We start from the raw sequence: 23791 nt of genomic DNA, 5'->3' as shown, positions 1-23791 counted from the left end.
TAATCTCTGTATTTGACTCCCAAGACGGCAAGCTTGTCTTGTTGCTGTAGAAAATGCATGGCGCAAAGCTCAAGAAGTCTGTAACTTTATTGGCCAAACTCTAGGAAAACCTTTGTTAATCAAAGAAGAGGAAACGAAAGAATGGGAAGGCCAAGTAGATGATCACCAGTCATCCAGACTCTCAAGTTCATTAACTGTACAACAAAAAATCAAAAGTGCAACAATACATGCTGCTTCCAAAGTATTTATAACTTTTGAAGTAAAGGGGAGAGAGAAGAAAAAAAAAACAATCTGAAATTCTGACCAAATTATATTGTGTTTATATCTTTTTGTCTATTTTTATACTGTTTATAATGTTTACTTTTGTCCTGGATATGTGTATATTGTATAGTATATGAACTGTTTCTCTCCGAAGTCTGTCAGTCTTTGAATAGTTCTACAGAATACTTATGTTTACTTTCTATTTTCAAAAACTTACTATGGGAAATACTCTGGAAATAAATGTGTTATATGTTTATACCTATACACTGACAATTCATATAAGTGCTTATGTAAATAATTTTATATTTCTACTACTCAAAGAAATATTGACACAGTTTTTACTATGATTCATAACACTCGTAGAAAGAATGATGAGCAGTATACTACTCTTGATGAAAGTGTAATGAGGTATACTAAGAAAAATATTTTGATGCCAGAAATAAAAGACAATATATGGACCAGACTCTCTTCACCAGGGCTCTGATTATAGCAGCACTCTCCAATACAAATATAATGCAAGCCATACACACACACACACACACACACATATAAAATTCAAAATTTCCTGGTAGACACATTTTTAAAAAATAAACATTTGAAACTAAATTTAATAATTTATTTAACCAGTATATCCAAAATATCATCTCAGCATGTAATCAATAATTTTTATACTAAGTTTTCAAAATCCATTGTATATTTTATATCATAGCACAACTCAATTCAGATGATAAATTTTCATCAGAAATACTTGATCTATTTTGTTTCCTAAAATATAGTTGAATAAAAATAGATTCACACATCCAAGCTGTTCCAGACAGCTTGAAAGTTCAGGTAACTGGATCGAGTATCATTTTTTCATTAAAAATTTTTAATATTTAAAATTCAGTTCCTTGGTTGCATTGGTCACATTTCAGGGACTAACAGGCCATAAATGGCGAATGCCTACTGTGGTGGGCAGTGCAGGGCTGTACACAGATAATACTGATCCTTAAGACTATGTGAGATGTAACCACAAGTACATAAGAGTGCTACACACCATCTGCAGGTGCTTCTACATAGACCAATCCTATTGTGCAGTACAAGATTTCTATTCCCCACCCTACCTCTAGGCCCTAGGGTTTTTGCTTTGATATATCTCAATACTCATATTCCAATGCTTCTTTCCCCTAACATATTCTAGTATGCAGTTTCCATCCTTGACCACTTTTTTAAATGACCCTAAACAATTTTATCCATCTCTTCTGTAATAGCCTTGGTGGGAGGGAGTGAGGAAGCCAAGAAGAAAAGTTTTAGAATCTGAAACCACTATTTTGAGATCTTGACTTTTCTACTTTACTCCTTTAGAATGGAGATCTCATGCTTCTTATTCACAGGGCGTTCTCAGCCCCAGCATAGTGACAAACAGAGCAGCTTTCCAATATCTGCTGAACAAAGGTACCAATTATAGAAGTTTGGTAAGGCACTTTAATTTCTTTAAGCTTCTCTTTCCTCACCGATGAAATAAGGCTAATAATTTACTACCTTGCAGTGTTACTATAAGGATTCAAGTTGGTAAATATAATACCTCGAGAATAATACCTAGCACATGTCATTCACTCTGAATATAGTAATTACTATATCAACTGCATTCGTTGATTATTGTCAACATGAATAAAATGTGGCTTTTTCCAAATCTTCCATTAAGATGAATTTTTAAGTGGTCATATTGAAAACAAACTTATCAGAAAACTAGTCTAAGATATGTTGAACTTTTATATCCAAAAAAGTTAAATAAATTATATCTTCACTTTTATTTATCCAATTGTGTAGAAAAGTATAATCGAGTCTGTACATCAAGAAAGAAACTGTTTATGCTCAATAAAATTTAATCATGTGGGTAGGTTTTTCTTAGCCACGGCTTCATTATATTTTTGGTTCTATCATATTTGGTAAAGAACATTATCAACTTAGCATGAAATACGTAACAAATTTTATTTTAAGTTAGCAATACTTTTTAGAATTTACAGGCATTTTTAAAGATGTTGCTTCAAAAAAAATCCTGTAAAGTGGACAGTCCTACAATTCTGTAAAGCATCTGAAAGAAAAAAATCTTTTAAGGATTGGGTTGGTTTACTACATCCTATGTACTTTAAGGGTATCAAATTTAGTTGTCAGTTAATTTGCAAGTTAATTGCTGACACATGGCATAGACTGGCGTCTCACAATGAGTGACTTAGAGGACCTGTGTGCCACAAAGCCTGCTAGAATAAACTTATCTCAAACTTCATCCTGACAGGATTTCTTTCTTCTGAAACCCCCTTTTTAAAAAAATCTTTTAAGAAAGCAATAATTTATAATTGCTGTTTTCTAAAAGAAAATTGTTTTCTTATTAGGATGTTTGAAACAGACCCACTGTATCCCAACCTCCTTTTTAGAAGGAAATACTATTAAGACAAGATTTCTTTTTTTTTTTTTAACATATATTTATTTATTTATTTATTTATTTTTATTTTTATTTTTTTGTCTTTTTGCTATTTCTTGGGCCGCTCCCGCGGCATATGGAGGTTCCCAGGCTAGGGGTCCAATCGGCTAGTGGGTCCAACAGACCCACTGTATCCCAACCTCCTTTTTAGAAGGAAATACTATTAAGACAAGATTTCTTTTTTTTTTTTAAGATATATATATATATATATATATATATATATATATATTTTTTTTTTTTTGTCTTTTTGCTATTTCTTGGGCCGCTCCCGCGGCATATGGAGGTTCCCAGGCTAAGGGTCCAATCGGTCCAAACATATATTGTTTGCTACACAGAATTTAATGTAGCCACTGGCCCAGGCCAGAGCCACAGCAACGCGGGATCCAAGCCGCGTCTGCAACCTACACCACAGCTCAAGGCAACGCTGGATCGTTAACCCACTGAGCAAGGGCAGGGACTGAACCCACAACCTCATGGTTCCTAGTCGGATTCGTTAACCACTGCGCCACGACGGGAACTCCAAGACAAGATTTCTGAATATTAGGATTGCATTCAGCTGCATGCTAAAGATTACATGTTTTGTGGTAGCAATTTATCTTTTATCGGTATTCTTATTTGGCAGTTAAATTGAGTTCAATGTAAATAAATAAGACCTGGAAAAATAATTTTAAGATTCTGTACCTCATATTCCATTATTATTATTATGACCTCCTTGGAAATGTAGGTTAAGAATACCCCGCTGACCGAGGACAAGATGGCGGAGGAGTAGGGGGACACGCTCGCCCTCTCCCACAAACACAACAAAAAAAGCACATCTACAGAAGAAATGACTCGCACAGAACAACAACCAATCGCTGGCAGAGGAACCTAAACTCCAATAACGGCAAGAAGTTCGTGACATTATTGGGCAGAACGGGAGAAAAGAGGAGAGTGAGAGAAGGTGAATCCGAGCGGGACGGGCGCTCCTGAAAGGGAACTGCGGAGGAGAAAGGGATCCCGCACCCTGGAAAGTCTCCTACCGGGGGAAAGATCAAACGAACCGGAGGAATCTCCAGATGCAGAGAAGAGTGTAGCAGTAAGTCGGACTACGGAAAAAAGATCAAGAACCCAACGGACCATCTGAACTACGGGCACAGTCACCAAAAATTGAGACGCCTGGGTGGGGGCTGGGCACCGAATCCTCGGCTCCAGAGGTTAGTCCCCGGGAAAGGGCAGGGGGACGCCTGGGTGGGGGCTGGGCACCGAGACCTCAGCTCTGAAGGTTGGTCCCCGAGAGGGGGCCGGGGGACGCCTGGGTTGGGGCTGGGCACCGAGACCTCGCCTCCGAAGGTTAGTCCCCAAGAAAGGGCCGGGGGACGCCTGGTGGGGGGGGCTGGGCACCGAGACCTCGGCTCCAGAGATTAGTCCCCGGGCTAGGGGGGCGGGGAAGAGCGGAAACTGCTTGGGAGGTCTCTAAACCATTTGACGGGGCAGAGACTGCCTGGGAGACTAGAAAACAAAGCTGTCGCAGAGGAAGGGAGCAATACTCTAGGGGCGGGGAAGTGGAAAGCCGCCTCAGAGGGAACCTGGGAGAAGAGCCTGGTCTGCGCCCGTGCTGGGGAGGGGAGAGAAGAAGGGGTGGGTCCCCATAGAATACCCCCCACGCCACAGCAAGCTTACAGGCCCGCTAGCTAGCAGAAAGCTGTGCTTCCCAGTGCATTCCCTCCCCCCACCCCCGCCACCCCCTATGCTCTCGCTGAACCTGGGACTGCCTGCCATCCAGGAGGGCTGGCCTCAACAATTGCCTGAAGCCTACCACCGCAGGGGCTCTCCCTGCACAGGCCTGCTTGCCCTTTGGAGGGGCTACACTTCCACAGAGCAGCACCAAACACCACCAGCCCCCTAGAAAAGGCCTGCAGCCCAGAAAAGCTAGAACAAGCCTAGCCAGGCCGTGAATAGATCGACCTAATTCTCCGACGGTTTTTCTGAGACGGGCTCCCCCGGGGAGGAGCCTCTTGAGTCTCCAAGGGCCTTGCTACACGCCCAAGACCCCAGGGGGTGCTAAGACCTAGTGGACCAGCTGCATAGGACTGCCAGCTCCAGGCAGGACCCCCTGCAGCCCAGAAAAGCTGCAACAAGCCTGGCCGAATTGGGAAAAGATCTCAGACGGTCTTTCTGAGTCGGGCTGTCCTGGGGAGGAGCCTCTTGAGTCTCCAAGGGCCCTGCTACCCGCCCAAGACCCCAAGGGGTGCTGAGACCTAGTGGACCAGCTGCATAGGACTGCCAGCTCCAGGCAGGACCCCCTGCAGCCCAGAAAAGCTGCAACAAGCCTGGCCGAATCGGGAAAAGATCTCAGACGGTCTTTCTGAGTCGGGCTGTCCTGGGGAGGAGCCTCTTGAGTCTCCAAGGGCCCTGCTACCCGCCCAAGACCCCAGGGGGTGCTGAGACCTAGTGGACCAGCTGCATAGGACTGCCAGCTCCAGGCAGGACCCCCTGCAGCCCAGAAAAAGCTGCAACAAGCCTGGCCGACTTGGGAAAAGATCTCAGACGGTCTTTCTGAGTCGGGCTGTCCTGGGGAGGAGCCTCTTGAGCCTCCAAGGGCCCTGCTACCCGCCCAAGACCCCAGGGGGTGCTGAGACCTAGTGGACCAGCTGCATAGGACTGCCAGCTCCAGGCAGGACCCCCTGCAGCCCAGAAAAGCTGCAACAAGACTGGCCGACTTGGGAAAAGATCTCAGACGGTCTTTCTGAGTCGGGCTGTCCTGGGGAGGAGCCTCTTGAGCCTCCAAGGGCCCTGCTACCCGCCCAAGACCCCAGGGGGTGCTGAGACCTAGTGGACCAGCTGCATAGGACTGCCAGCTCCAGGCAGGACCCCCTGCAGCCCAGAAAAGCTGCAACAAGCCTGGCCGACTTGGGAAAAGATCTCAGACGGTCTTTCTGAGTCGGGCTGTTCTGGGGAGGAGCCTCTTGAGTCTCCAAAGGCCCTGCTACCCGCCCAAGACCCCAAGGGGTGCTGAGACCTAGTGGACCAGCTGCATAGGACTGCCAGCTCCAGGCAGGACCCCCTGCAGCCCAGAAAAGCTACAACAAGCCTGGCGGAATCGGGAAAAGATCTCAGACGGTCTTTCTGAGTCGGGCTGCCCTGGGGAGGAACCTCTTGAGTCTCCAAGGGCCCTGCTACCCGCCCAAGACCCCAGGGGGTGCTGAGAACCAAGTGAAATCTGCTACCATCGTGGGGTGGACCTCCCAGTCCTGTCTGCCCTCAGGAAGTCCTCCTTTGCTTCAAAGAAACACTGTTAGTCCCATCAACACTTCAGAAAAGCCACACTGCCTCAAAAAAAGATTGACCAACAACGACAGCCCTCAGGAAATATTCCAGGGCAGTGACAAGGCAAACACTACCCGATAACGGAGAGTACAACTCCCTCAGGAGAAAGAAGACAACAAGCAAGATGAAGAAGCTGAGAAACCACCCCCAGTCAAACCAACAGGAGAACTCACCTAAAACAGTCAACAATGAAACTGATCTCTGCAGTCTGACAGACCTGGAGTTCAAAAGAGAAATAGTGAAAATACTGAAGGAATTAAGAGAAGATATGAACAGCAATGCAGATACCCTCAGAAAGGAGCTAGAAAATATAAGGAGGAGCCAAGAAAAACTAGAACATTCATTTGCAGAGATGCAAACTGAACTAGGGGCAGTAAAAACCAGAATGAATAATGCAGAAGAACGAATCAGTGATATGGAAGATAGAATAATGGAAATCACTCAATCTGGTCAACAGACAGAAAACCGAATCAAAAAACTGGAAAGCAATATAAGAGACCTATGGGATAATATAAAACGGGCCAATCTACGCATAATAGGAATTCCAGAAGGAGTAGAAAAAGATAAAGGAATGGAAAATATATTTGAAGAAATTATCGCTGGAAACTTCCCAAATCTAAAGGATACTGGATTCAAGATACAAGAAGCACAGAGGGCCCCAAACAAACTGAACCCAAACAGACCCACACCAAGACACATCATAATAAAAATGGCAAAAGTTAGTGATAAAGAGAGGATCCTAAAGGCAGCAAGAGAAAAACAGAATGTTACCTACAAGGGAACCCCCATAAGAATATCAGCTGATTTCTCTACAGAAACACTACAGGCCAGGAGGGAATGGCAAGAGATATTTAAAGTGCTCAAAGGAAAAAATATGCAACCTAGAATACTTTATCCAGCAAGAATATCATTTAAAATAGAAGGGGAAATAAAAATTTTTCCCAACAAACAAAAACTTAAAGAATACAGCAACACAAAACCCAGGTTAAAGGAAATATTGAAAGGGCTTCTCTAAACCAAAAAGAAAGGAAGGAAAGGGAAGAAAAAAGAAAAGAAAAAAAAAAAAGAAGAAGAAGAAGAAGAGGAAGAACTAGGACTGAGGAAGATACAATCAGAGAGCAGTCACTCAAATAAGCCAGCATACAGATTTAATCATGAACATGCTTCAAACAAAATAAAATTAAAAAGAAAAAAATAAAAGAGTCATCAAAACCATAAAATGTGGGCAAGGGATGTTAGGAGGTAAATAATCCTTTTTGTTTGTATGTATGTCTCTCTTCTTAATTTTAATATAATAATGAAGTGTTTGAACTTACAGGACCATCAGGCTAAAACACACAATTATGGGAAGGGGTTAGCATACTTAAAAAACAGGGCAACCACAAGCCAAAACCAAATATTGCATTTGCAAAAAATGAAAAAAAAAATACACTCAAGCAGATAATAACAGGAGACCATCCAACCAAAAAAAAAAAAAAAAAAGAAAGGAAGAATGGAGAACCATAGAATCAACTGGAACACGAGGTTCAAATGGCAATAAATAATCATCTATCAATTATCACCTTAAATGTCAATGGACTGAATGCCCCAATCAAAAGACACAGAATGGCTGAGTGGATAAAACGGCAAAAACCTTCAATATGCTGCCTACAAGAAACTCACCTTAGGACAAAAGATACATATAGATTGAAAGTGAAAGGCTGGGGAAAAGTATTTCATGCCAATAGACATGACAGAAAAGCAGGAGTTGCAACGCTCATATCAGACAAAATAGACTTTAAAACAAAAGACATAAAGAAAGACAAAGAAGGACACTATTTAATGATTAAGGGATCCATCCAAGGAGAGGATGTTACTATCATCAACATATATGCCCCAAACATAGGAGCACCCAGATACATACAACAAATATTAACAGACATAAAGGGAGATATTGATGAGAATACAATCATAGTAGGAGACCTAAATACCCCCCTCACATCAATGGACAGATCCTCTAGACAGAAAACCAATAAAGCAACAGAGATCCTAAAGGAAACAATAGAAAAGTTAGACTTAATTGATATCTTCAGGACACTACATCCAAAAAAATCAGAATACACATTCTTCTCAAATGCTCATGGAACATTCTCAAGAATCGACCACATATTGGGACATAAAGCGAATCTCAATAAATTTAGGAGCATAGAAATTATCTCAAGTATCTTCTCTGACCACAATGCCATGAAATTAGAAATCAACCATGGGAAAAGGAAAGAGAAAAAACCTACTCCATGGAGACTAAACAACATGCTACTAAAAAACCAATGGGTCAATGAGGAAATCAAGAAGGAAATTAAAAACTATCTTGAAACAAATGATAATGAAGACACAACCTCTCAAAATCTATGGGATGCTGCGAAAGCAGTGCTCAGAGGGAAATTTATAGCAATCCAGGCCTTTCTCAAAAAAGAAGAAAGATCCCAAATTGACAACTTAACCCTCCACCTAAATGAATTAGAAAAAGAAGAACAAAGAAGTCCTAAAGTCAGCAGAAGGAAGGAAATTGTAAAGATCAAAGAAGAAATCAATAAAATAGAGACTCAAAAAACAATAGAGAAAATTAATAAAACCAAGAGCTGGTTCTTTGAAAAGGTGAACAAAATTGATAAACCCCTGGCCAGACTCACTAAAAAGAGGAGAGAAAGAACCCAAATCACCAAAATTAGAAATGAAAAAGGAGAAATCACAACGGATACAGCAGAAATTCAAAAAACCATAAGAGAATACTATGAACAACTATATGGCAATAAGTTTGACAATCTGGAAGAAATGGACAATTTTCTAGAATCTTACAGCCTGCCAAAACTGAATCAAGCAGAAACAGACCAACTGAACAGACCAATCACTAGAAATGAAATTGAAGAGGTCATAAAATCACTCCCTACAAATAAAAGCCCAGGACCAGATGGCTTCACAGGTGAATTCTATCAAACATATAAAGAGGAATTGGTGCCCATCCTCCTTAAACTCTTTCAAAAGGTTGAAGAAGAAGGAATACTCCCAAAGACATTCTATGAGGCCACCATCACCCTCATTCCAAAACCAGGCAGAGATACCACCAAAAAAGAAAACTATCGCCCAATATCATTGATGAATATAGATGCAAAACTTCTCAACAAAATCTTAGCCAACCGAATCCAACAACATATCAAAAAAATTATACACCATGACCAGGTTGGGTTCATCCCAGGTTCACAAGGATGGTTCAACATACGCAAATCAATCAACATCATACACCACATTAACAAGAAAAAAGTCAAAAATCATATGATCATCTCAATAGATGCAGAAAAAGCATTTGACAAAGTTCAACATCCATTCATGATCAAGACCCTCGCCAAAGTGGGTATAGAGGGAACATTCCTGAATATAATCAAAGCCATTTATGATAAACCCACAGCAAATATAATCCTCAATGGGGAAAAACTGAAAGCCTTCTCACTCAAATCTGGAACAAGACAGGGATGCCCACTCTCACCACTGCTCTTCAACATAGTTTTGGAAGTCTTAGCCACAGCAATTAGACAAACAAAAGAAATCAAAGGCATCCATATAGGAAGAGAAGAGATCAAACTGTCACTGTATGCAGATGACATGATTCTATACCTAGAAAACCCTAAGGACTCAACCCCAAAACTCCTTGAACTGATTAATAAATTCAGCAAAGTGGCAGGATATAAGATTAACATTCAGAAGTCAGTTGCATTTCTGTATACCAGCAATGAAGCATTAGAAAAGGAATACAAAAATACGATACCTTTTAAAATTGTACCTCACAAAATCAAATACCTCGGAATACACCTAACCAAAGAGGTAAAGGACCTATATGCCGAGAACTATAAAACCTTAATCAAAGAAATCAAAGAAGATGTAAAAAAATGGAAAGATATTCCATGTTCCTGGATTGGAAAAATCAATATTGTGAAAATGGCCATCCTACCCAAAGCAATCTACAGATTCAATGCAATCCCTATCAAATTACCCATGACATTTTTCACAGAACTAGAACAAACAATCCAAACATTTATATGGAACAACAAAAGACCCAGAATCGCCAAAGCAATCCTGAGAAACAAAAACCAAGCAGGAGGCATAACTCTCCCAGACTTCAAGAAATACTACAAAGCCACAGTCATCAAAACAGTGTGGTACTGGTATCAAAACAGACAGACAGACCAATGGAACAGAATAGAGAATCTGGAAATTAACCCTGACACCTATGGTCAATTAATCTTTGACAAGGGAGGCAAGAACATCAAATGGGAAAAGGAAAGTCTATTCAGCAAGCATTGCTGGGAAACCTGGACAGCTGCATGCAAAGCAATGAAACTAGAACACACCCTCACACCATGCACAAAAATAAACTCCAAATGGCTGAAAGACTTAAATATACGACAGGACACCATCAAACTCCTAGAAGAAAACATAGGCAAAACACTCTCTGACATCAACATCATGAATATTTTCTCAGGTCAGTCTCCCAAAGCAATAGAAACTAGAGCAAAAATAAACCCATGGGACCTCATCAAACTGAAAAGCTTTTGCACAGCAAAGGAAACCCAAAAGAAAACAAAAAGACAACTTACAGAATGGGAGAAAATAGTTTCAAATGATGCAACTGACAAGGGCTTAATCTCTAGAATATACAAGCAACTTATACAACTCAACAGCAAAAAAACCAATCAATCAATGGAAAAATGGGCAAAAGACCTGAATAGACATTTCTCCAAGGAAGATATACAGATGGCCAACAAACACATGAAAAAATGCTCAACATCGCTGATTATAAGAGAAATGCAAATCAAAACTACCATGAGATACCACCTCACACCAGTCAGAATGGCCATCATTCATAAATCCACAAATAACAAGTGCTGGAGGGGCTGTGGAGAAAAGGGAACCCTCCTGCACTGCTGGTGGGAATGTAAACTGGTACAGCCACTATGGAGAACAGTTTGGAGATACCTTAGAAATCTATACATAGAACTTCCATATGACCCTGCAATCCCACTCTTGGGCATCTATCCGGACAAAGCTCTACTTAAAAGAGACACATGCACCCGCATGTTCATTGCAGCACTATTCACAATAGCCAGGACATGGAAACAATCCAAATGTCCATCGACAGAGGATTGGATTCGGAAGATGTGGTATATATACACGATGGAATACTACTCGGCCATAAAAAAGGATGACATCATGCCATTTGCAGCAACATGGATGGAACTAGAGAATCTCATACTGAGTGAAATGAACCAGAAAGACAAAGACAAATACCATATGACATCACTTATAACTGGAATCTAATATCCAGCACAAATGAACATCTCCTCAGAAAAGAAAATCAATCATGGACTTGGAGAAGAGACTTGTGGTTGCCTGATGGGAGGGGGAGGGAGTGGGAGGGATTGGGAGCTTGGGCTTATCAGTCACAACGTAGAATAGATTTACAAGGAGATCCCGCTGAATAGCATTGAGAACTATGTCTAGATACTCATGTTGCAACAGAAGAAATGGTGGGGGAAAAACTGTAATTGTAATGTATACATGTAAGGATAACCTGACCCCCTTGCTGTACAGTGGGAAAATAAAATTAAAAAAAAAAAAAAAAAAAAAAAAAGAATATCCCAATTCTGTTAACCTTGTTTTGTTGTTGTTGTTGCTTGTCTTTTTAGGGCCAAACCCATGGCATATGCAAGTTCCCAGGCTAGGGGTCAAATCGGAGCTATAGCTGCAGACCTGCACCACACCTCACGGCAATGCCAGATCCTTAACCCACTGATAAGGATTAAACCAGCATCTTCATGGATACTAGTCGGGTTTGTTACTGCTAAGCCACCACAGGAACTTCTGTTAGCCTTATTGATGAGAATTTGATAGGAACTTTTTCTCTTTGGCCTAAAAAATTAAAAGCATGAAGTATGAGATCAAAGGTGTGAGGTAGCATATTATTGTCCACATTACAGAAGAAATCTATACAAATTAGTTTAATCAAAATAACAAACATTATTTTATTCATATTATATTTGGCCATAGCTTCTACTCATAATTTAATGTGGCCTTAATCACTTTAATATGTTCAGTTCTGTTAAAAGACTAGAATTCACAGTGGCTAATCCAAATCAAACACTGCTCTCAGGATGAAGCAACAGGTGTCTCAGGACACTTTTCAAGAGGGCTTATTGGTACTGTTTTATTAAAAGAGTAATATCCTTTTATATGCTGTTAAGCTAGAGGATGTTTCTGTTTCAGCCACTCTTCTGGAGCTTCGCTTCAACATCCCAACCAACAGTTACTCCCAGGAAGCCATTGTCCCTTGTGGGTGATCAGCAGCCCCACCTTAAAATGAACAAATATGGTTTTGGACTTAAATGGTTATAGCAATGAAAAAACGAAAAGACTAATCACAAACATATATTGTTTGCTACACAGAATTTAAGATTTATCAGGGTTTCTTAGGCTCCGCTTAATTAATGAGATAATATTAGTGCACCAAAAACTAAAATTAGTTTCCACTCTAAGAGATTAAAAGCCCAGGTGGCATGGGAAAGTACTAACCTAAGTGATCCTGAAGCAAATTAGTAATCCTTGAATTTTTAAAAAATCTCCAAATATGTTCCTTACCATCTAGTGGCAGTTGGGGATGGGGGATCTGTGTGTGTCCATTTTTTTAAATACAGAAATTCTATCTTATGTTCCTTCCTTTCAACAAACAATTTTGGGCAAAAGAGTCAAAAATGGGTAAACACTTCCAGTTCCAGTACTTCAAACATAAATCAAGTTATACCAATCACATTAATTACATCCTAATTATTTTTTTATTTTTCTCTATGAACTCCTCAAGAGTAGGGCTATGTGTTAAATGTTTCTTTTCCTAGTATCTGGCTAATAAAAGGCTGAGAGGAAGAAAAGCTGGCTGTCATTTATTCTTTTTAAATCAATGGAAATGGAAATAAATTCAGTTTAAACATGTGTTTTTATTAAAAGTTCTAAGTTAACTAAATTTATAATGCAGTTTTACAGTGGTTGTAGTCAGAATTTCAAAACAACTTTCCTGAGAAATGTGTTATGGCCTTTTTTTTTTTCCACCAGTACACTGTTATGTACATAACCACCTTCTCCCAGATAAGCAACATTAAGGAAACATAATGCCTTATCAGTGACCACCCTGTTCAGTTTTTTTCTGCAGAGGGTCTTCTCAGGAGTGGGTTACCAAGTGGAGTTCATGCTGTGTTTCCACACTTTTTAAAAGACATGCTTTTATTTCCCCAAAGCTTTACTGTCTCGGAAAAGAAGTCTGTGTTGTCTGTGCTGTACTTTTGTTTAGCAACTTGTCTCTTAAATGGCTTAGAATCTCTGTTCATTTTAAGCTTCCTGGGTCAGCTAGTCCCTTTGCCCTTGTCCTCCTGTCACCACTGAGAATGATTACACGCTCCTGCCACACTGCTCACAGTAGGCCAGGACACCCTCAAGGAAAGCTGCTTCTGAAACTGACCGAAACAACCCCTATACAACTCCATCTAATAAATTCAGTAAACTTACAACTTCTAATCAGTGGATGCTTAAATTGAGTGTTTCCATTTCTATTAATTTTACTTTCAAAGCCGATTCCAGAAGATCATCCTTGTACTTGGTAGCAATAATGAATTCATACCTCACACAAAAAATAGTTTTTATGCTTTTTTTACTAAATCTGTTATATGCATTGTAATTCCATTTGTAAAGGATAGTGTAATGAGTCAAATAAATCAAATCTAGCCCAAGGAAGTAAATAGCATCAAAAGAAATTTTTTCTTAGTTTACGCTAAACTAAATTATGAAAAGTCAAAAGTACTACATTCGATATTGAAGTAGAGGGTGAGGTATAATTAAAAGTGAATGTCACTCAAATAAAGTACAAAATTATTTCAATATATTAAATGTTTCACTAGCTCAACACCTGCAAGGTAAGCACAGATTTCTTCTTCCTTGTACCTATTCCTGAAGTGATAAAGATGCAGTGATACAGACTGATGTGTTCTGGAAAGAATCCAAAATGAATATGCAGCTGAAACCTTTGAAAGTTTCATTTGCAAACCACAGAGGTCAGCATATATTTGAGGAGTGACTGCATCTGTTTTATCCCGTAGGAATGTTTTTAAGTCACAGTATCCCCAGCGTTACTGCTCTGAAACATTACATTCATTTAAGATATTCAGCTGGTTTAGTACTTCACTTGAATAAGAAATAGAAAATTGATGACCTCAGTAACATTAAATCCAACACTTGAGAAATGTTTTACCTAAATGATTAGACATTTCATTGTCTGATATTAACTAATGATTTTTCACATTATTTCGTGACGGCTCTGGAAACATAACTCTGCAGTAACCATACAACCAGAGTTCGCATTGCAGCGTGGTGGGTTAAGAACCCAACTAGTATCCATGAGAATGTGGGTTGAATCCCTGGCCTCACACAGTGGGTCAAGGATCCAGCATTGCCATGAGCTGTGGTGTAGGCCTGTGAGCTGCAGCTCTGATTCAACCCCTATCCTGAGAACTTCACATGCTGCAGGTGTGGTCATAAAAAGGAAAAAAATAAATAACCACAGGACTGAGTAACTCTGAGAATACCTGCAGCTCTAGGGTTCAGAGAGATTCTAGCCCGCACTCCACCACAGCAACTGGGAGCAGAAATCCCAGCAGTGTGTCCGTAACGCCACCCAACCACTGTGTCTCCTTGTGTTCAGAAACGGAATAGGGAAGTTGAGAGAATAATGAACTTGAGAGACAGCAGGCATGATGGGGCTGTCACATCACCCCCAGGAGTATATTTGGAGGCAGTCCCTACCATGCTTAGTTTGCAATTTACAGTCTGCTAGTTAACAGAATTATTAAGGCTAGAAAGAAACGTGTAAAGTCTGTATAGAGAATTTTTTAAATCATGATCAGTAATGTGGAATGTAATGTAGTTGTGATGCTATACTTACAAACATCTTTTTTTTAAGGGCAGTATCTGTGGCATGTGGAAGTTCCTGGGCCAGGGATTGAGTCTGAGCTGCAGCTGTGACCCACGCCACAGCTGTGGCAACACTGGATCCTTTAACCCACTATGCTGGCCAGGGATTGAACCCATGCCTCTACAGCAATCCAAACCACTGCAGTTGCATTCTTAACCCACTGCACCGCAGCAGGAACTCCCAACATTATTTATGAAGAAAGGACAAAAGCTAAAATTAAAGTACTTAAAATTAATTAAAAATATGAGAAAGTTTTGTTGAGGATTTTTTCTTTAAAATTCTGAACACCCTTCTCCCCTTCCTACCTTGTCTCACATACAAAGTACTATTTTCCATGAATGCTTTCTCTGAAGTCATATATAGTCCAGATAAACAGCCCAAAATCTTGCACATAAGTACCCTTAACAAGTCTGCCATATTGCAAGTAAGGCCAGACATCTTTTAATTTTTGCCTCTGTGAAGATGAATTATCATGGTTGGTGAGGATTTCATGATTTGTTTGGAAAAAAAAGGGGGGTTAGGATTTCAAAAACTGTTTATCAAGTCTTAATAATAGTGATATTAATGTATATTTTGTTACTTGTATCATAATGCTTTTCTCATAACCTGTCCAAAATATATCCCCCTATCTAGCCAAGCCTATAATAATCTGGGACAAATGTCAGAGTAAATATCGCGTTACCTAATTATTTCTTACAATTTTTCCTTTCCATAAAAAAAACCAGAAGTGACTCAGCATGAAATTGTCAAAAATAATTATTTTTATTATCAAGGTTTAAAATGAACTTTGGATATCTTCTTACATTTGTAGAATTCATTAAACCATTCCACTTACTAGATGCCTGTAATCAGTTACATCCCTAGGCCAGAAATTATTTTTAGACCTCTTTTTATTCTCAAGTGGTCCTGATGCTTTTAAACTCATGGATTTACATTATTATCTGAGAAACTATATAAACATTTGTGTGTAAATATATAAATAATCTAGATAACATAAATATATAAACAGTCAAAAAGGGATTACTCCTTTGCCACATATCCATTACTACTAACACTATAAAGAAAATGAATCTGCCTCTTTTTTTTCTTTTTTTTTTTTTGGCTGCATCCCAGGCAAGGCAAGGGATCGAATCCGTGCTGCAGTTGCAGCCTGTAGTACAGGTGCAGCAACAGTGGATCCTTAATCCCCTGAGCCACAAAGTAACTTCCTTTGTGTGTGTGTGTCTTTTAAGGCCACACCCAAGGCATATGGAGGTTCCCAGGCTAGGGTTTTAACCGGAGCTATAGCTGCCTGACTACGCCACAGCCACGGTAACACCAGATCAGAGCCGCTTCTTTGACCTACACCACAGTTCATGGCAATGTCAAATCCTTAACCCACTGAGCGAGGCCAGGGATCAAACCTGCGCCTTCATGGGATACTAGTCAAATTAGTATCCGCTGAGCCACGATGGGAACTCCTGCCTCCTCTTTTTAAATAGGATGTAATTATCACTACTTTCAGCTCCCTGGCCTTTAAATTTTTATAAAGGAATAACATGGAATTAATAACTAGTGAATCTTCTAGATAGTCTGAAAAGACCTTTCCTAACTTCCTTTGTTTCATACACAATATCTTAGTTCAACATATATTTTGGAAAGAGTATGTTTAAATCAGGAATCAGATTACACAAAATTTATAAAGAAGATTTATATCATAAATCCCCTCTACCTTGTCTTTAATAACCAGTGCTTTATGAGAGTCATCCTTTGTTTTCCTGTATGACCATCTAGAACCATCCCAATAGGAAGCTTAAAAATAAATAAAATGCTTAAAACAATAAAGGGCACTATGCACATAACATATGCAAATGATGCTCCTTGTTTCCCATGTCCGGCTATCATCTCTGAGAGACAGACTTGTCTTTTATCCAACCATTTTGAGTTTATCTGTGTAAAAATAAGAGAAAATAGACCTCTTCCATGAAACAAGAATATCAAATACATAAACACACACACTCCATAGCAGGGTCAGTGAATTTTCTGTTGTTTGTGAAATAAGATGTCAAAACTTCAGATTAAGGATGTAATTTTTTTTTTTTTTTTTTGGTCTTTTTGTATTTTCTAGGGCCGTACCGGAGGCATGTGGAGATTCCCAGGCTAGGGGTCTAATTGGAGCTATAGCTGCCAGCCTTCACCACAGCCATAGCAACACGGGATCCAAGCTGCGTCTGCAACCAACACCACAGCTCAGGGCACCACCAGATCTTTAACCGACTGAGTGAGGCCAGAGATCAAACTCGCAACCTCAATGTTCCTAGTCGGATTCATTAACCACTGAGCCATGACGGGAACTCCAAGAATAATCCAGCTCCATAATATTTCTTGTGCATTTCTATTATAGTTTTTATTATTCATTACAGCCAAAATCTTTTTTTCCACAAAGGATCATTTTCTTCTTTTGTAATTTGTTTGTTTTGGTTTTTTTTAGCCTCGTCTACAGCATGTAGAAGTTCCTGGGCCACAGATTGAACCCACACCACAGCAGTAACCATGCTGGATCCTTAACCCACTGAGCTAGCAGGGAACTCCTTGTACATGTCAGATGAAATTTATTGTCTAGGAAAAAAAAAAAAACTTTTATGAGGATATTATTTTTTAAAAGTGAAATATGCCTTATGGGGCAATGAATCAATCACCTCTGGAATACTAGGAGGCCTTTCACCCCTAGTAGGGTCAAAATCGATCCAGTAGTAAAAAGAACTCTAAAACTATATATACCGATATTCAGCATTGATATGTAATTTTATCATCATATTTTACTACAGTTCTCTGATATCCCAAGAATTCACAAAACTGCAAACAAATAATGAAAACGTGGGGTAAAATCCAGATTTGGGGAGGCAAAAAAACTGACCACATCCTCTGCCTTGGTTCTCACTGACGTAACACACGCAGTCTGTGTGAAATAGCAAGAGTTAACTCTGGTTTACTTCCCCCAAAGGATAAGGAAAGTATACACCAACAAAAAGCTGACAGATTTACGTGTGCTAGAATAAACTACCTTAAGTATATGGAATGCTGAATATTCTCTTTTTCCTGAAAAATTTGACTTCTTTTCCAACTATATAGGGAAATTACAGATGAAAGAAAGTTGACAAAGAACAGGCTAAGATCATGTTCCATTACCCTCATAGTCTTGCTTCGTTTTCCCTGAGACGAAGCTAAAAAGTAAATATTTTTCAGAAATTACATTTTGTCATCAAAGGTTGCTAAGTGATTTGATTTTTCTCCAAAATTGTTTTGAGCCCCTAATTGCCCATCAGTATTCAAGCTAGGTTTGTTTTGGGGGCTTTTTTTGGCCGCACTCTTGGCATGAAGAAGTTCCCAGGCCAGGGGTCCACCCAAGCCACAGCAGCAACCTGAGCCACTGCAGCGACAATGCTGGATCCTTAATAAAGAGGCCACCAGACCACTCCCCAAAATATTATTTTAAATGTTGTGCACAGTTCTCCTCTGAAGGAAGGTAGCTATTTTTTTTAAGGATGAAAGAAAAGAGAGAATTCAGTACAGCTCTTTTATGACTTGAAGACTCTAAGCAGAACTGTTGCCTTATCTCAGTCAGTGGAGTTCCTGGGGGAGCTCAGAGCTACAGAACCATCGGGACACCATCTGCAGGAATCTCCATGGTGAGCAGTCTCCCGAGATGCTTCTCTATGTAGCCTCTCAGGCAAAAAGAAGAATATGTGTTTATTCACCTTTGGTGTGCAAATTCCTTCAGCAACATTTACGTATGAAATAATAGATGTTTTCTAATTACTGCTGCTGAACTCAGTAACTTACTAAATTTTTTTGGTATTGGATTGAACATTAACTAGAAGCATTGCCAAATCATTAGCTTTCTTCCCAGCTACAATTACTCTTCTTAAAATAAATGACAAATAGCCCAATCTATTCCCCCTAATTCAAGCACCCAACTTTCTAGGTTCACTTAAAAGGTGTCTTACATTTGTGAGCCCAGATAAAAATTTCACTTGATATACATGATAAAAATAGCCTGAAAGAGAAATCTTAGGACTGCTAGAGAAAAGCTTCCTTCAGTAGGAAAAGGATATCATTTCTTAAGAATAATTGAAATTCCTAAGACCCACTTAAATCCACAGTTTTTGTATTAAAACCATAGAGGTTAGAAGTTGGCACTGAGAATGTTTATTTTGTATGCATGTTGAACACACACACAATGAAATACTGAGATAGCCTAACGTGGACTTTTGGCTGAATTGGGCTATTAGTCTGAGATAGCGCTTCTGTTGGTCAGTGCCATGTAGGTGCAGTGTGTACATCTACCCAAACAGCTTCCAGGTTTAGATCTGTAGTGGGACAGGATCAATGCCCACGAATTTTTTAAGCCACCATTTTGCCTCTTCACCAAGAGCGGTCTGACTGGTTTCTCTTTTTTGTTTCAACTTCTTTCCTAGCATCAGGTTTGTTTCTTGATTTACTTGCAGTCTAGAGCTGAAGGACCAAAGAGGTCGACTCTGGGCCCACCTACTACCTAAACCCAAACTTCTTCTACAGCATCATTAATGAGTAGTCAGCCAGTCTTTGGCATTAGAGTATTGGTAGAAAATTATAAAGAAAACTATAAAGCATGAAAGGCCAGTGTTAGGATGAGAGAGAAAATATGAAATGAGATGAGGGAAAAGTATAAATTGAAGAGAAGGAAAATTACTGACTTAAGAAGGGAAAGCAGGCAAATAATACAATGGCCTGAAGGGTCATGGATATATCCCTGCCATGTAAAGATTTCAACGTAGCTCCTCAGCAGATCTACTGTGTGTATATATGCATGTTTTTTCAGCACATCAAGGACCCCCCTGAATGAGAGTTGTCTCTGTATTCTCTTTTTCACATCCTGATTCCAAGCCAAAATGCAGAGGAATTCTACAATTCTTAATCTGAACATCACATGTGAGTCCATTTCACTATCTAGGAGAAGGTCCTTAAAAAATAATAATTTTCTCCAGTAACAACAGAAAATGGTACAGAGGCTGAGATGAAGTCCAGGAATTTACGGATTATGTAAGAAATTTTAATAAATTATTTGGAGCTTATTTGGATCCTTAAAATGTAGCAAAAGACATTTGGAAATTTAAATACCAACTAGATGTTTGATGTTATTTTGCACAGTATGTTTTTTTAAAAATAGTATATTTCCATTACAGTACGCTGGGTGGGTCACAAAGGATGGACATGCAGAGTCTGAAAGGCGGGCTGGGGCCAGGTGCCCCGGCCTTGACACTTTTTTTCTCCTTTTTTTTTTTTCTTGAAGTATAGTTGATTTACAATGTTGTGCCAATTTTTGCTATATAGCAAATTGACCCAGTCATACATATATATACATATACAAATTCCTTTTCCTGTATTATCTTCCATCATGTTCTATCCCAAGAGATTGGACATAGTTCCCTGTGCTATACAGTAGGACCTCATTTCTTATCCATTCTAGATGTAATAGTTTGCATAACCCCAAACTCCCAGTCCATCCCATTCCCTCCCCCACCCCTTTGGCAAACACAAGTCTGTTCCCTATATCTATGAGTCTGTTTCTGTTTTGTAGATAGATTCATTTGTGCCATATTTTAGATTCCACATACAAGCAATATAGTATTTGTCTTTTTCTCTCTGACTAACATCACTTTGTAGTATGAGAATCTCTAGTTGCATCTATGTTGCTGCAAATGCTATTATTTCATTTTTCTATGCCTGAGTAGTGTACCTCATCTTCTTAATCTGTTCATCTGTCGATGGACATTCAGGTTGTTTCCATGTCTTGGCTACTGTGAATAGTACTGCTATGAATATGGGAGTGCATGTATCTTTTTGAATTATAGTTTTGGCTAGATAAATATGCCCAGGAGTGGGATTGCTGGATCATACGGTAGTTCTGAATTTCGTTTTCTGAAGAACTTCCATACTGTTTTCCACAGCGGTTGTACCAATTTATATTCCCACCAACAATGTAGGAGGGTTTCCTTTTCTCCACATCATCTCCAGCACTTGTTATTTGTAGACTTCTTTATGATGGCCGTTCTGACCAGTGTGAGGTAGTACCTCGTTGTAGTTTTGATTTCAAAGCTTGACATTTATCCAAGTGATGCTGAGGAAATGCCTTAGGAATTTCTTGGGAGAAGGGATTGCTAGACTGTAATGGGAGAAACTGGAGTTGCTGTTAGGATGAGGGTGCAGGATCCAAGAGAAGGGCTGAGGGCCTGCCCTTGGGGTGGGGAGGATGGTAGGGCTCTGATCAGGTCACAAGAGGAAAGAGAAGAGGATACTTCTTGCTCTGCATAAAAACATGATAGATTATCTAGGCTACATTGAAAATCGACCGTGTGCCTACCACACTCCTGGTGCACTATGGAATATTCAAGAGAGGAGTTCCCGTCGTGGCGCAGTGGTTAACGAATCCGACTAGGAACCATGAGGTTGCGGGTTCGGTCCCTGCCCTTGCTTAGTGGGTTAACGATCCGGCGTTGCCATGAGCTGTGGTGTGGGTTGCAGACGCGGCTCGGATCCCACGTTGCTGTGGCTCTGTCGTAGGCCGGCGGCTACAGCTCCAATTCGACCCCTAGCCTGGGAACCTCCATATGCCGTGGGATCGGCCCTAGAAATGTCAAAAAGACAAAAAAAAAAAAAAAAAGAGAGAGAGAGAGAGCGAGAGAAACACAAATCCCAGAATTTAGTTCAGGAACAGCATCCGAACATAACCGCCAGAGCTCCTGCAACTGCTACAAGGTACAGAAAGAAAATGAAGAATGGAGGAAACAAGCCATCAGTCAAAAGAGAGATTAAGGTGCCGACAGCGAGGGACAAACCAAACTAACCTTGACAAGCCCCTGCCCTCCCCCAAGCCACTCAAAGTGCAATAAATTATAACGTCACCTTCCTAGCCCCCAAAATACCTAGAATGACGCCCAGCGAGGAAGAAGGAGCCGCTCTCTCCCAGGTTCCCCTCAATCCTGTCACGGTCTGGGAGCGGAAGTCCCAGCGTCCCCAGGCTGGGGCACGGGGACCTGTCCCCCGGTGAAGCCCGGATCCGGGCTGGCGCGCCATCGTGTCTCTCCTGGGCCGGAGGCCGGAGGGCGGGGTACCCAGGATCGGACCCCGGGGCACCCCGGATCAGACGCCTGGGCGCCCACCTCTGCCTGCGCTGTCAGCTCCCCAGCCTCTCGCTCCCCTGCCCCAGCGCGGCGCGGACAGAGGAGGCGAGAACAGCATTCGGGGCGGGGCACTTGCAGGCAGCGCTGGAATCCGGCCTGCGCTCTCGGATCCGCCTGCTCTGCTCGGACGTCAGCAGTCTCCTCCTGCTGGCCTGCGGCCTTTCAGACTCACTGGTCCCCGGCGAGAAGGTACCAGAGTACCACCCAGAGCGACGTCTGGTGCCCGACCCGCACCCCATCCCGGGGGGCGTGTCGCTGCTTTGCCCACTGTTAGTGCAGAGAGTCAGGATGGCATTCCTGTCCTCCACATCCTTCACCCTCCCTCTGCCAATGAGGGCTGAAGATTTTAGCTCTTTTCGCCCTTTCTTTTCATACTCCTTACTCCGCTCCTATTGTGACTGCCTGAAACCAGGCCACTGTCCCCACTGATCACCCTCCTCCAGTCTCAAAATGTTACCATTGCAAATCCACGCTGGTGTGTAGTGAGCCAACACAAATGTTACTCTGATCTCATTCTTCCCAGCTTCAAAACTTTTGGTGGTTCCAGATGGCTAGCAGCATGGAGGCCAACCCCCACCCCCCCTCGTGGTTCTGATAGGGATAGAGAAGGCACAGGTAGTTGTAGAAGTCCCAATAAGGGACCAGAGATAGAGGGGGAAACTTAGGGAACTTTGGGAGATGGCTGTAAGGTAATGACTGCTCAAGAGGTCCATCAGAACAAGTCAGGTTTGCTTGACTAGAGGAGGGGCGAAATATGCCTCAGGTTGTTGGGGGGGATGGGGTGAGGAATGTATTCAGGTTCAGACCAAGAGCAGGAGTTTGACGACCACCCTTCTGCTGATTTGAATGCACCCCTTACTGGATACTAAGGAGGAGCTACTACTCCCAGAAAGGAATAGGCAGTCTTTTCTGAGCCCTCACTCACCTTGGATGATAAAACTGTAGTCCACCTAATCCTCAGGATAGAGCCTGCTTGCATCTCTCACAAGCATCCTTTTCTATCTTAATAAATCTATTTCTTGCCTATCACTTTGTCGCTCTCTGAATCCCTTCTGCACGGAGGCAGGAAGAACTTGAACCTCGCTAGATCCAGACACCAGGTGAGTGATTCTAATTTAAAAACCATGGGTTCAAGTCCCAATCTGTGTTATGGCTGGGTTCAAGGCATAAATGCTGTCTGTGACACTGACAGCAGGTGAGTGATTCTAATTTTTTTTTTTTTTTTTAAAGGTGGGTTCAAGTCCTAATCTGGCTTTTGGCTGGATTGGAGTCCCAGCACATGGGCTCAAGTCCCAGTCTGAGTTCTGGCTAAATTCAAGTCAGAGGTGTTGTCAGTTTCAGATTGTTCTGGAAATGCTCCATCAACAAGGAGCTTAATAGACCAGGGGCTCCAGCAGCTGCCTACTGAATCCCATCTCTGAATTTGTGCCCTGGATTCCCACTTCCCTGAGGCTGCTCCCAGCTAGTATCAGGCGGGGCAGGAGACAAAGGACACCTCTGACAGTCAACTTTGACTTA

At 41.1% G+C, this 23791-nt stretch overlaps 1 protein-coding gene across 1 annotated transcript in view; it reads left to right on the top strand.

Annotated features, from left to right (window-relative positions):
- Positions 1–3387, top strand: part of IRAK1BP1 (interleukin 1 receptor associated kinase 1 binding protein 1) — a 39963-nt gene extending 36576 nt beyond the window's left edge. Inside the window, exon 4 of the mRNA XM_003353300.4 lies at positions 25–3387. Within this exon, the coding sequence (XP_003353348.1) occupies positions 25–295 (271 nt within the window). The 3' untranslated portion in view covers positions 296–3387. The remainder of the gene's footprint in view (positions 1–24) is intronic.

Source organism: Sus scrofa, chromosome 1 (assembly GCF_000003025.6).
Source record: "Sus scrofa isolate TJ Tabasco breed Duroc chromosome 1, Sscrofa11.1, whole genome shotgun sequence".
Taxonomy (NCBI): Eukaryota; Metazoa; Chordata; class Mammalia; order Artiodactyla; family Suidae; genus Sus; species Sus scrofa.
Note: the sequence above shows the minus strand (reverse complement) of the source record. Positions and strands in the feature narration are given on the sequence as shown.